Source organism: Octopus sinensis, linkage group LG1, assembly GCF_006345805.1.
Source record: "Octopus sinensis linkage group LG1, ASM634580v1, whole genome shotgun sequence".
NCBI classification, from domain to species: Eukaryota; Metazoa; Mollusca; class Cephalopoda; order Octopoda; family Octopodidae; genus Octopus; species Octopus sinensis.
In genome coordinates, this window is record NC_042997.1 from 156,937,722 (window position 1) to 156,952,088 (window position 14,367).

Here is a 14,367-nt window from a genome sequence, read left to right on the forward strand (position 1 = left end):
GATCCTGCAAATGGACAGAGATTTAGGGACATATTACTTGAAGCCTCTGACGAAGTAGAAGGGGATAGAGCATCACAGGGGGTAGAAGACAGCTGGACGTTTCTAAGGGACAACCTGCTGAGAGCCACTGACCAGATCTGTGGCTGGTGCAAAGTCCCCTCTCGACCTAGAATAACGTGGTGGTGGAACAATATTGTAGACAGGGCTATTAGAGAAAAGAGACAGGCTTGGAAGGTCTGGAAAAATGGGGGTAGCAGGGAATTGTATCAGACTGCCAAAAGAGAAGCTAGGAGACAGGTTTATTTAGCCAGAGGGGAAGCAGATAAGAAAAAATTTGCCAATGTTCTGCGCCGTGAGGACCAAAGACTGGAGGTGTTTCGTGTTGCAAGACAGTGTGTGAGAGAGAATCGTGATGTGGTAGGAGAGAAGTGTGTTCGCATGGAAGATGGTTCACTTGCGCTAAATGAGGATGCAAAGAGAGAGTTTGGAGATGCCACTATGAAAGGTTGCTGAATGAAGAAAATGAATGGGATAAAGAGAGTCTGCCGAATGTTGACCCAACAGAGGGACCAGCTATCCGAGTTGATAGTTCTGTGGTAGCTAAGGCAATTAGAAGAATGAAGACAGGGAAGCCCCAGGCCCATCAGGAATCACTGCAGAGATGCTCAAAATGTCTGGTAGTGTCGGCTATAGCCTAGTCACCCATATAGTTAATCAGGTGATACACAAAGGGGTCATACCCAATGACTGGTGTAGCAGTATAATAGTCAACTGCTACAAAGGTAAAGGTGATGCCCTAGATACAAATAACTACAGAGGTATCAAGCTGTTGGACCAGGTGATGAAGGTTACGGAGAGGGTCATAGCCCAACTAATTAGAGAGAGAGTTAGTTTAGATGAGATGCAGTTTGGGTTTGTGCCAGGGAAAAGTACTACTGATGCTATATTCCTGGTAAGGCAGCTGCAGGAGAAATACCTAGCCAAAGATAAGCCCCTGTACCTGGCTTTTGTTGACATGGAGAAAGCCTTCGACAGGGTCCCCCGATCCCTTATCTGGTGGGCAATGAGAAAACTAGGGATAGATGAATGGTTAGTGAGAGCTGTGCGGGCCATGTATAGGGACGCCGCTAGTAGGGTGAGGGTTGGAAATGAGTACAGTGAAGAATTCCGGGTAGAGGTAGGGGTCCACCAAGGCTCAGTACTCAGCCCCCTCCTATTTATCTTAGTCCTCCAGGCAATAACGGAGGAATTCAAGACAGGATGCCCTTGGAGCTCCTCTATGCTAATGACCTTGCTCTAATTGCTGAGTCGCTATCAGAACTGGAGGAGAAGTTTCAGGTGTGGAAACAAGGATTAGAATCGAAGGCCTCAGAGTCAATCTAGCTAAAACCAAGTCGTAATCAGTAGGAAGGTAGACAAATCACAAACACCTTCAGGTAGATGGCCCTGCTCGATCTGTAGAAAAGGTGTAGGTAGAAACTCTATAAGATGCACCAAGTGTAAGCTATGGACACATAGAGATGCAGCAATGTCAAAGGAAGGCTAACTAGGAAGATGGTTTTTGTATGTGGCAGATGCTCAGGAACAATAAACACTGAAAATGCTCTGAGACCAACTTCCGTCACTTTCCAGGGAGAAAAACTAGAAATAGTTGATAGTTTCCGTTACCTAGGTGACCAAGTCAGCAGCGGGGGCGGGTGTGCTGAAAGTGTAACTGCTAGAGTAAGAATAGCTTGGGCAAAGTTCAGAGAGCTCTTACCTCTGCTGGTGACAAAAGGCCTCTCGCACAGAGTGAAAGGCAGACTGTATGATGCGTGTGTACGAACAGCCATGCTACATGGCAGTGAAACATGGGCCGTGACTGCTGAGGATATGCGTAAGCTCGCTAGAAATGAAGCCAGTATGCTCCGATGGATGTGTAATGCCGGTACTCACACTCGGCAGAGTGTAAGTACCTTGAGAGAAAAGCTGGACCTAAGAAGCATCAGTTGTGGTGTGCAAGAGAGACGTTTGCGCTGGTATGGTCATGTGGCGAGAATGGATGAAGATAGTTTGTGAAAAAGTGCCACACCCTAGCGGTTGAGGGAACCTGTGGAAGAGGCAGACCCAGGAAAACCTGGGACGAGGTGGTGAAGCACGACCTTCGAACTTTAGGTCTCACTGAGGAAATGACTAGAGACTGAGACCTCTGGAAGTGTGCTGTGCGCGAGAAGACCCGGCAGGACAAGTGAGTCCACAACCCGTGGCCTTCTACATGGGATGGAGCCAGCCTACGTATGCATACCTTCGCTTCTTGGGACACAAAACTCTACTTGTGAAGACGTGTTGAGGCAAGTGAGGATCAGAATCGAAATCGATCAATGGAAATTGCGGATGTGCTACCAGTGCCGGTGGCATGTCGAAACTCTGCTTGTGAAGACCCATTGAGGCAAGTGAGGATCAGAATCGAAATCGATCAATGGAAATTGCAGATGTGTTACCAGTGCCGGTGGCATGTAAGAGAACTTTCCGTTTCGCGACCGTTGCCAGCACCGCCCCCGTTTCGTGTCCGTTGCCAGCCTCGCCTGGCCCTCGTGCCGGTGGCACATAAAAAGCACCATCCGTTCGTGGCCGTTTGCCAGCTCTGTCTGGCACCAGTGCGGGTGGCACGTAAAAAGCACCCACTACACTCACGGAGTGGTTGGCGTTAGGAAGGGCATCCAGCCGTAGAAACACTGCCAGATTTGACTGGGCCTGATGAAGCCTTCTGGCTTCACAGACCCCAGTAGAACCGTCCAACCCATGCTAGCATGGAAAACGGACGCTAAATGATGATGATGATGATGATGATGATTTGAGTGTTAAGTACATATGTAAAAATATATAACTCACTTTTTAGCCTCCATAATTTCATAACAATTGAAGTGTCAATCATTCCAACCACTGCATGGATAATGATAGCAGCAAGGGCAGCTGCAGGGATGTATTTGACGACAGGAGTAAAAGTTTTCAGAGCCAACAGCACAGCAGAACCTGTAAAAGAAGCGATAACAAGAAATATTGATTGGTACAAGTTTGGAAAGAAACAACAAAAATACTGAAAGAATCATCGTCAGTTGTTGATGACAATCCATTAAAGGTGATGACAGTGTTGATCCAAGACATTAATCCTCTCCTGCCTCCAGCACATTGTTTCTCATGTGGCTGGATGTGTCTGACAAGACTGATATGAGACAGGCAGATTCTGTGGCACTGAAGGCACTGAAAGTGACCCCAAACAACAGCTATAGTGGGGTTGATTACGATGTCTCCTCCTCTCTTCATGCCGTCTCTTGTGTTAGGTTTCAAAGTACTCTGCTTCAACATCACATGTGGAATCTCCATGTCTTCCAATTGACAGCCAGGAGCTTGAACTAATTGAAAGGAACACTACATAAAATGAGAGACCACTTGAGATGATCATAAAAATGAAATTTTGGATGTTTATGAGACCTATTTCTAGTTTCAATCTCACTGAAGAGAACCATGTTTGGGAACCATTTAGCTGGAATCCAAATCACTTGGCCAACCCAGCAGAGAAGACATATCACAGTACATTATCTTGACATATGATAGAATGTAAACTGAAGCTGGCTTTTGACTCACAGAGTGTAATGGGTACTGACATGACTGTGTGGTTAAGAACTTCCGTTGTGCAGTTACATGATTTTGAGTTTGATCTCAAGGTATAGCATCTTGGGCAAGTGCCTTCTCCCATAACCTTAAGTGGGTCAAAATCTTGTGAGTGAAATTTGGTGGACAAAAAACTGTGTGGAAGTCCAATGAAGTAAGTGCTCCCATTCTTGGGCGATGGATTTAATCTGCCACTTGGATTGTACAACAACCAACATCAACACTGCTGTTGCCTCAGCTCACTCATCTCACTTAACAAACTGTCTAATGTTTTATATATTCGTTTGTTCACCACCCTTAAGAAAAATCGTAAGAAAAAGGTACATGGCTAAAAATTGTTGGGTGGGGAGAATGGTTGGTTGAATTAACCTATATCACAAAAGGGTGAAGGATATAAAGCAAAGCCAACCCTGGCTAAGTTTGACCTCATGTATTCTGATGTTACAGAATATAGAGTTGATACCTCGTTTGGTAACAAAATAAAAAAAACTGAAACAAAGTAACTGAATAAGCAAATAAACAACACACAAAAATGTAAAATAAAAAAAAAGAACAAAATAGAAAGCAACAGTGTTTTTAATGACAAAGATGTTTGGATAAATGGACAAATGAAGAAATCAATGTAGAAGAATTCAGATCACTTTGGATATTGTTATTGTTTAGCCAGGAACCAAACACAAAATCAAATGGACATAAATGACCAAAGGTATTCCCATCCAATTTATTTTTGGTGTCTACAGTATCAAATAGATTCTTCAACTTTTCATACAAAATAGTGTAACATGAATTACAGAAGAATGTGGATGCTATTTCTAAGAAGTTGAATGACCATGTAGAGGCTCCTTTATCAGATCATACTGGTTTAGACAAGATAGGTGCGGTTAGAAAACAGGATGTGGTTGCAGCTTTCTGTTAACAAAAACAATTTATGTAGTTCCTTATTTAGAGATTTTCTAACTTAATTTTGGAATACTCAATATAAAAAGAACCTGAAATTAAAAGCCAAAAAATCTACACACACCTTGCAATACACAATGTTATATGTGACTATGTACACATGTAAGAATATGTACATATACTGGTGTATATGTATACATGTGTGTGTGTATGTGTGTGTGTGTGCGTGCATTTGTGTCTGCATGTGAAGTAATGTTATCCTTATATTTTAAATAAACATCTTTCTTGACATGAAGTGTCAAAGAAAGGTTATATTGTGGAGAGAATTGAACTTTGTCAAAAGTATAAATAAAAAGTAAAATTTTTAAGGGGAAAAATGGAAAATTGAAATACATAATGTTGATGACCATGATGATGATGATTACAGGCCAAAAATAGTTTGTTGCTGTTATGATGTTGCTGATGATGAAGGCAACATCCTCTTTAATCACTTGGTAAAGAATGTGCGCAGTTCAACATCCAAAAGAATACATACTCACATCGCACACCCACACATATATATATGTGTACACACACACACATACAGAATTATTTATTTAGTCTGTTAAAGTGGTTTGCTACTCTGGATAACTTTAAATAAACTATTACACTCTGTTATAATATTGAGTACTTTTTCTCTGATTGGTTAAAATCAACAAATGTGTGTGTGTGTATGTTTGTGACTGTCTGTCTGCTTGTGTGTATAAATAATGACACACACACACAGATATATATATGAAATTATCCACATAATTATAATTAGGGTTCAGCTAACTGCTTCACCACATACCGAAATTAGAAAAAGGAGTCAAAAATTCCTTCTCTACTACTATAAGAATAACGTACCAATCTATAAAGGTTATTTTAATGTACCAATCTACTTGGTAAAATTGTTAATTAATTGATTAATTAATTAATTAATTTAATTAATAAATTTTACCCTTCTATTATTAATTTATATATATATATATATTTTTATGTAAGAGTTAGAGGTTGGGAAGCTAACCAACTAAGGGATAGTACCTATCTAATATACTGCTGGTAGTGTGCCCAGTTATTAATACCCAAGAGCTGGTTATTGCATGGCAATTTCACAATCAAGTGTCATATATGGGTGGGAGTAAAAAGTGGTTGACCTTTAATTTATACGGCAAAAAGAAAATGGAGGAGATACAAGAATGACATACATCAGCCAGCAGACATTCTATTATATCTATTTATTCCAAAACAAAAGGGAGTATTATAAGAATACATACACATGCAAAGACTGTACGCTACACAAATATATACTAGTAATACATAAAAGAGTAAAATATTAAAAGATATATATATATATATATATTTTTATGTAAGAGTTAGAGGTTGGGAAGCTAACCAACTAAGGGATAGTACCTATCTAATATACTGCTGGTAGTGTGCCCAGTTATTAATACCCAAGAGCTGGTTATTGCATGGCAATTTCACAATCAAGTGTCATATATGGGTGGGAGTAAAAAGTGGTTGACCTTTAATTTATACGGCAAAAAGAAAATGGAGGAGATACAAGAATGACATACATCAGCCAGCAGACATTCTATTATATCTATTTATTCCAAAACAAAAGGGAGTATTATAAGAATACATACACATGCAAAGACTGTACGCTACACAAATATATACTAGTAATACATAAAAGAGTAAAATATTAAAAGATATATATATATATCAGATCGCCATGTTGATTCGCTAGCCTCTGCACGCATTTTTTTTCTCTCCTTGTTTCTCTCTGTGTTTCTTTTCTGTGTATCTTTCTGTTGAAGAGCGTAGGCTCAAAACGTAAAAGACTTGTCTTATTTATATTCCTGAGCGCCATACTAATACAATTGTTTGTTTGTATTCCACCTGCCTTCGTCTTTTGTTTATTTTCATAAAGCTTCCCGTTATATATATATAGATAGATATATAGGCGCAGGAGTGGCTGTGTGGTAAGTAGCTTGCTAACCAACCACATGGTTCCGGGTTCAGTCCCACTGCGTGGCATCTTGGGCAAGTGTCTTCTGCTATAGCCCCGGCTGACCAATACCTTGTGAGTGGATTTGGTAGACGGAAACTGAAAGAAGCCTGTCGTATATATGTATATATATATATGTGTGTGTGTGTGTTTGTGTGTCTGTGTTTGTTCCCCTAGCATTGCTTGACAACCGATGCTGGTGTGTTTATGTCCCCATCACTTAGCGGTTCGGCAAAAAAGAGACCGATAGAATAAGTACTGGGCTTCCAAAGAATAAGTCCCGGGGTAGATTTGCTTGACTAAAGGCGGTGCTCCAGCATGGTCGCAGTCAAATGACTGAAACAAGTAAAAGAGAGTAAAAGAGAATATATATAAACATGCACCTCATCATCATTATCCTCATCTACTTTGAGCTTCATGTCTGCATAGGCACCACTGGTTGTTTATATGTGCATGTTTGTTTAGGTGTATGTGAGTATGTGTGTGTGTGTATACGTTTGTGTGAGTAATGATATATGAGAATATTTTGAGGAAAAGACACACTGCTGAGGATCCAATCAAATCTGTTGCAAGAATAAATGAAAAATTTACAAGGCAAATAAAGTAAGATATATAATGCTGAGGATCAATCATAATTATAGCAAAGTCTATTGCTTGTGGTCATGATATTGCTGATGATAGAGGCAATGACCTCATTAATATCTCAGAGAAAGAATGCTTGTGGTTCAAGTTTTGGAAAACAATATATATACACAAGCATGTGCATGCACACACACACACACACACACACACACACACACACACAATATGTTGCTTTGAAATTTTCTGATTTTTATCCTGTAGCATTTAAACTGGCCATATCTGGCCCAAATATTCTACCTTGTTTTATGCTGGATCTGGCCAGATCCGGCCTCTCACACCTTTCCTATAATATCTCTATATCTATAAGCTGCAAAATGCTTGTGTATCTGTGTCTGTGTGTCCTTTATACAAATGCACAGTTTTTCATGTAGAAGGCTCGCATTTTCTATGGGCTTTCAAAACTGTCTGAGGGTTGTTGTGAAGATCTTTTCAGTTCCCCAGTCACCCCAGGAAGCCATTAAAAAAATCGATAAACCAACCCCTTATGCCCATAAGTTATGGGCATATCCATTCAAAATCGCTAAAACATAGAAATTTGTACGTGGTGCGTGTGTACAGCTAGATACGCCAATAGACTGCCAGCTGTTTTTTGATTGGACAGAGGTAATTTTACCCTTGACATTTGAATACGTGTGTGCATTTGCAGACAGTCTGTATGATTCAACTTATTTTTGTGTTTTGGCTTTCAAACGTGCACGCTTTTTTGATTTGAGAAATGCAGGGAATAATTAACGAGTTAGACCAAGTGAATGACAAGAGAGCGGGATTTTCATGAAAGACCAAATATGCTTGACTAGCACTAGACCCGGCAACGCTGGGTTATAGTGCTAGTCATTTTAAAAATAAACAATCACATCATCAAAACCTCAAAGCTATGAGATTATGCATGATTAATTCAAAACAATGTATATCGATAAGTGTTGCATTTGGCAGAGTAATCTGATTGCTAAAGGGTTAAATACCTATATGTCATCGTCGACATCTTCATTGTTCTAATGTCCACTTTTCTGTGTTTGCATGTGTTGACCAGACTGCCTTGAGACAGATTTTCTATGACTGAATGTCCAAGATGTCACCACCGCTCACCTATTTCCTGGCATTGTAACATTAACTGCAAATGAATGACACTGCATATATGCCAATGATACTTGTTTACAACTATTGTATTAATATGTGCAGGAGTGGCTGTGTGGTAAGTAGCTTGCTTACCACATAGGTACCTGTCACGAGACAGATTCATGAGAAGATGGAAGCCTGTGGCAAGGAAGCTGGGAGTGTTTGGCACCAGGTAGGTGGAAGCCAAAAACAGGAGAGAAAAAGCAAGGGGTCTACCCTGGTGGTCGGATGCCTATTCTTCAGAGAAGCCATTACAAATTTCATTTGTAATGAGCAACGCTTAAGTCAAAAGTTATGAACATATTTATTAAATTATTGTAAATTTTAAATTGTAAATATTTAATCGCTACAGCTACTTCACCCTTTTATGTTTGTCTGTTCTTGTTCGTCCCCTCTTTGTAATGCCTTCATGGCAAATATTTATTAAATAAAGTAGCTTGCTTACCAACCACATGGTTCCAAGTTCAGTCCCACTGCATGGCACCTTGGGCAAGTGTCTTCTACTATAGCTTCGGGCCGACCAAAGCCTTGTGAGTGGATTTGGTAGATAGAAACTGAAAGAAGCCCGTCGTATATATATGTATATATGTGTGTGTGTATATATGTTTGTCCCCCTAACATCTCTTGACAACTGATGCTGGTGTGTTTACATCCCCGTAACTTAGCGGTTCGGCAAAAAGAGACCGTTAGAATAAGTACTAGGCTTACAAAGGATAAGTCCTGGGGTCGATTTGCTCGACTAAAGGTGGTGCTCCAGCATGGCCGCAGTCAAATGACTGAAACAAGTAAAAGAGTAAAAGAGTAATGTCAAAATGAAAAGGGTGTACTTCTTGATTTTCTGGAATGTCGTTGTACTGTGAATAGCATACATGCAGAGGCACACACATGAGTAGAATGGAGAAAGAGCTTTAGTTCTATCTTTATGAAGACATTACAATTTATCTAGTGATAATGTCATAGTACAATGTAACTTGTATACTCTGCAAAGTGGTTGACGGTAGGAGGTGCATCCAACAGGACAAAATAAATGCATGGACAAGATGTTATATATATATATATATTATATATATATATATATATATATATATATAATATGAGGGAATATTATTCCAAACTTACAGGGAAAAATTCAATTTAGAAATACTAAATCAAATTTCACAAAATATAATATATATATATATAAATTAGAAAAAATTGACTTGAGGCTATAGTAGAAGACACTTGCCCAAGGTGCCACACAATAGGACTGAACCTGAAATCATGTGTTTGGAAAGCAAACTTCTTACCCCATAGCCACACCTGCACCTATATATATATATATAGGTGGGTGTGTGTGTGTGTGTGTATACACACACACACTCATATAGATAGTGCCTCTTTTATATTATGTAGTAAACATTGACTAAAGACAAAATATTTTGAGTATATAATTTATTTTAGCTGGAACATGTCTGTGAGTGTGTATGTATTTATATTTACCTAGTCTCAGAAACACACACACATGTATATATTTGTTTATGTGTACATAATCATGTATGCACAAAGTTATCAGAGAATATTTTGTTTTTCTTACATTTCATATAAACATCCTTCTTGACACAAAGAGCTGCAAAGAGGTTATGTTATGGACCTAACCAAATTTAATACCATCTACCTCAAAAAAAAAAAAGAAAAAAAGAAAAAGATCGTAAAACATACAAACCAAACACCGAAAAATATGATATTAATGATCAATGATGATTACAGGCAGAAAAGGGCTGGTTGTGATTATGATGCTGCTGATAACAAAGTTAACATCCTCTAAATAATTCACAGAAACAATGTCTGCAATTCAGTTTTCAAATGGATACATAGATATCTTCCTATAAGACCACCAGATATATATATATATATATATATATATAAATATATAGTAGCTATAGCAACCTCACATCACTACTATTGTCATCATGAATTTTATGTCCATTTTTCCATACTAGCATAGGTTTGATGAGTTACCACAGACTGAGTCTGTTCTTATTCAGAATTACTGCCCTTTTAATCTGATTGTAGATCCTATTAACCTTTCATGTCTATTTTTATGGCATTTTTTTTATATAGCTAGTTGCCCTTCTTATCATCAGCTGTTTTACAGAATACACTAGATGCCTTTTATCATAGCACTGGCACCTACTGAGCAGTGCAAACCACATCAGTATGGGAAACAGATGTAAAGTGATGATATGTGAATATCATATTATTTTTGACATCCATTCTTTCCAATGTAGACTGCTGAGGCAAATTTTCTACAGTTGGATACTCTTTCTGCTGACAACCCTCAGCTGTTTCCAAGCAAGACAAGACCTGTTTTTATGGAAGATTGGAAATGAACTACACTGCTTACAGAACAGTGACACTTATTTACAACTATGATGATGCCAAGGCCAGGAGACACAAATATACACATACTTTCACTCATATATACATGTCTGTCTGTTGTCCGTCAGTATATCTGTCTATATATACACATACGCACACTTAAATGCTTCTTTCAGTTTCCATCTACCAAACCCAATTACAAGACTTTGGTTGGCCAGGAGTGGTGTAGGAGAAACACTTGCCTGAGGTTCTGTACATGGGGATTGAACCCAAAACCATGTGGCTGGTAAGTGGACCTAAAACCACACAGCCATGCCTACACCAATGCATATATTTGTAACTATACATACACACACACACGCGTGGTTTATGCAAATCATATTAATGTATTCATGTGGGTAGCAGGCACGTTATTCAATTGAAAAACAATAGTGTTAACAAAAGCAAAAACAAAACAAAAATTAAAATCTATTAGAACAAGCTGCCATTATTATTATTATTATCATTATTATTATTATTATTATTATTATTGTACCAATTACCTTCTTGTGAATGTCAAGATCTTTAGTAAATATAGTTGTAAATGTCTGATGTCAACCTGGATAGAAATCTGTGATGACCTCAACAGAATTCCATGATCAATATGGAATTGGTTGAGGCGGTGACTAATGAAGAAAGCATAGCCCCTCTAACTCTATTGTTAATCCAATAATACAAATATATCAAGAGAGAGAGAGAGAGAGAGAGAGAGAGAGAGAGAGAGAGAGAGAGAGAGAGAGAGGAGAGAGAGAGAAGAGAGAGAGAGAGAGAGAGAGAGAGAGAGAGAGAGAGAGCAGAGAGCAGCAGCAGCAGTAGCTGCAGGCCAACAAATCAAACATTTTGGCTAGCCACCCATTCCCTGAACCAGCTATCCGATAGTCCTACCATGCTGATAGTCAACCAAATTATCACCCAGTAAACTATTCACATAATCCATCAACCGTATACACAATATGCTGACTAAACCATTCAACTAACAAAACAATTACACATATGCCGTTGTCTGAAGTGAATGAAGCTTTCTGCTTTTGCAGATGTTAACAGGATATGTTCCGTAGTCTAACAGCATATGATGGCAGCAACAGAATCGCTTTTACATTTGTTCACTTGATCAATTATTGTTGCGAACCTAGCAATTTACTCAACATTCATTTATCTCTCAACTGCTCCATATGGGGAAAATTTTAAAAATGTCTTTGGTGAGAAACAACTCCGCTAAGTCTCATATTAATAATATCTTAGGTGACAATTAGGAAACATACTTGAAAGTTCCAATGTAATGGATCAAGACCATTATTAGAAATGTCCCTGAAAGCCAGATGCAAGACTTAGTTCACGAAGCAAAGAAACATGTGGAAATTATGTGATAGAGGTGTAGGGAATTAATAAAATGAATTAAATAAAAGCAGTAATAAAACGCCTTGTATTTAAATGATGTACTTACAAGAGATAGTGAAGCGGGCAGTGATAGAATCATGGTTCCAGAATCTATGATTGCCAACATGAGAACCTCAATGTGGTTGCTTGATCTGCTAGAAAAAACAGCCAAGTCTAGCTCAAATCACACTTAACTATCTTCAATAAAGATATGATTCATTAGTTAGTGTATAAATAACCCTAAAAATGTTGTCTTGGGGGCCATACAACAAACAGTATATGATTGTCTTAGAATACAGTCTCATCCAACTTTGGAACGATATTGCTGCTTGTTAATGTATTTTGGAAAATAAATAAGTTCCACTGTGTAGCACCTTGGGCAAGTGTCTTCTACTTTAGTCTTGGGCTAACCAAAGTGTTGGGAGCAGATATGGAAGACAGAAACTGAAAAGAAGCCCATCACATATATATATATATATATATATATAATGTTTTTTTTCTGTCTTTGTGTTTGTCCCCCACTACTGCTTGACAACCACTGTTGGTTTGTTTACATCCTAGGAACTTGGTGCCTTGGCAAATGAGACTGATAGAATAAGTACCAGGCTTAAAAATAAGTACCGGCAGTGCCCCAGCGTGGCTGCAGTCCAATGACTGAAACAAGTAAAAGATAAAAGATACATACTCAACACAAATATTTTTTAAGAGTTTGGAATGGAATTGTCTCAAAGAAGCATTTGGAAAGAGTGTAAAATATACATAGTACCTAAAGGCTGTGGTGGAGTTAACATAGACAGTAAAGAAGAGATAAGCTTATACATTTACTATTTACTTTTGTCCCTCACAAAACAGAGTTCAAAGTCCAATCTTTTTTGTAACTCACTGAGAATGGATTGTCAGAATTTTTTAAATGCTGGAGGACGTGTTTTACCATTTATGACTCATGTTTTAAGCTTAAATTCTACCAAGATCAACCTTGTTTTTCATCCTCCCAGGGATGTAAAGTACCAGTCATATATTGGGATTCAATCCTTTAGCATTTAAGATTACTCTGTCAAGTGTAATGCTTATCTATTCACACTGTTTTGAATTAGTCATCCATTCTCTTGTAGCTTTGAAATTTTGATGATGTGATTGTATATTTTTAGAATGACATTGTAGGCTAGGTGCGAGAGGCTAGACCTGGTCAGGCCTCTCACTAAAACAATTTGGAAAATATAGGGCACATATAGCTGGTTTAAATGCTAAAGTGTTAATGTAATATTACTATAGAGTCTCCTATATGTGAATGGGATTATGATACAAGATAAAAAAACTCTCAAGGTCAATGATATAAACATTGAGAATATACTGGTTGGGTTGATTCAGTCGACTGGCCCTTTTCCTCCAAAATTTATGCCAATTCAGAAAAATATCCCTATGTCTATCATGAGTATTAAAAAGAAAAAACAAAAAATTATGGTTACTACTTTGGGGATAATTATAAAAATATCACAAAATAGCAATGGGTTATCAGAAACCTGGTTTTGATTCACATAGGTACTTGAAATATTAAGCAGGATGTATATAAGGAAGGAAAAACTTTATTGTATTCATTTCCTTTTGGATACTATTAAACATAACATTTCACCACAAAAATAAATAAATAAAAATAATAAAATATATATACATGGAAATAGATAAAATGAAAGGAAATGGGTAAAACCAGGGATGTGTTTTAACTGAGAAGAGATACTTAAGACACATTGATGTTCCTTGTTTCAAGTAGATATCATGATAAAAGAAAACGAATATTTAACTCAAAATTAAATTAGAATTAGTTTTTTATCTGCTTTCCTTTCTTTATTTCTTAACAGACTTCTTTTGGAAGATTATTTTAGATTAACCTTACACTGAGAACAATTCTCTAAGCTGGCATGTTCCTTTAATTAAGTACTAATTCTAACAACTTTAGAGCCTCTTTGCTACAAATTTAATTATAACCGTTTTTCAGCTGGTTTTCTTATTCTAGAAGAGCAAGGCTTTTACAGGCTCTACCCCCATTCTCTAATAACTAACTGGTTGTGCCAAATCTGGAACGAGCAGACAAGGAACTCTTTTTTTATTTTTCTCCTTTCGCTTCCTGTTTGTTTCACCCCACCCTTCACTAATCTTACCCCCTTCCCTTATGTCTACCTATTGCAAAGGGAGGGGTATAACGAGAAGATATATATATATATATACATATATATGTATGCATGCACACGCGTGTGTGTGTG

General features: G+C 37.9%; 1 protein-coding gene across 6 annotated transcripts in view; it reads right to left on the reverse strand.

Annotated features, from left to right (window-relative positions):
- LOC115218858 (sodium-independent sulfate anion transporter) overlaps positions 1-14,367 on the reverse strand; it is a 167,045-nt gene that overhangs the window by 61,927 nt on the left and 90,751 nt on the right. For all 6 annotated transcript variants that reach the window (XR_005000640.1, XM_036505890.1, XM_036505897.1 and 3 more), the window contains one exon: positions 2,872-3,012. Coding sequence is in view for 5 of the 6 variants with exons in the window: in XM_036505890.1 (XP_036361783.1) it covers positions 2,872-3,012 (141 nt within the window). In the remaining variant the exon portion in view is untranslated. The remainder of the gene's footprint in view (positions 1-2,871; positions 3,013-14,367) is intronic.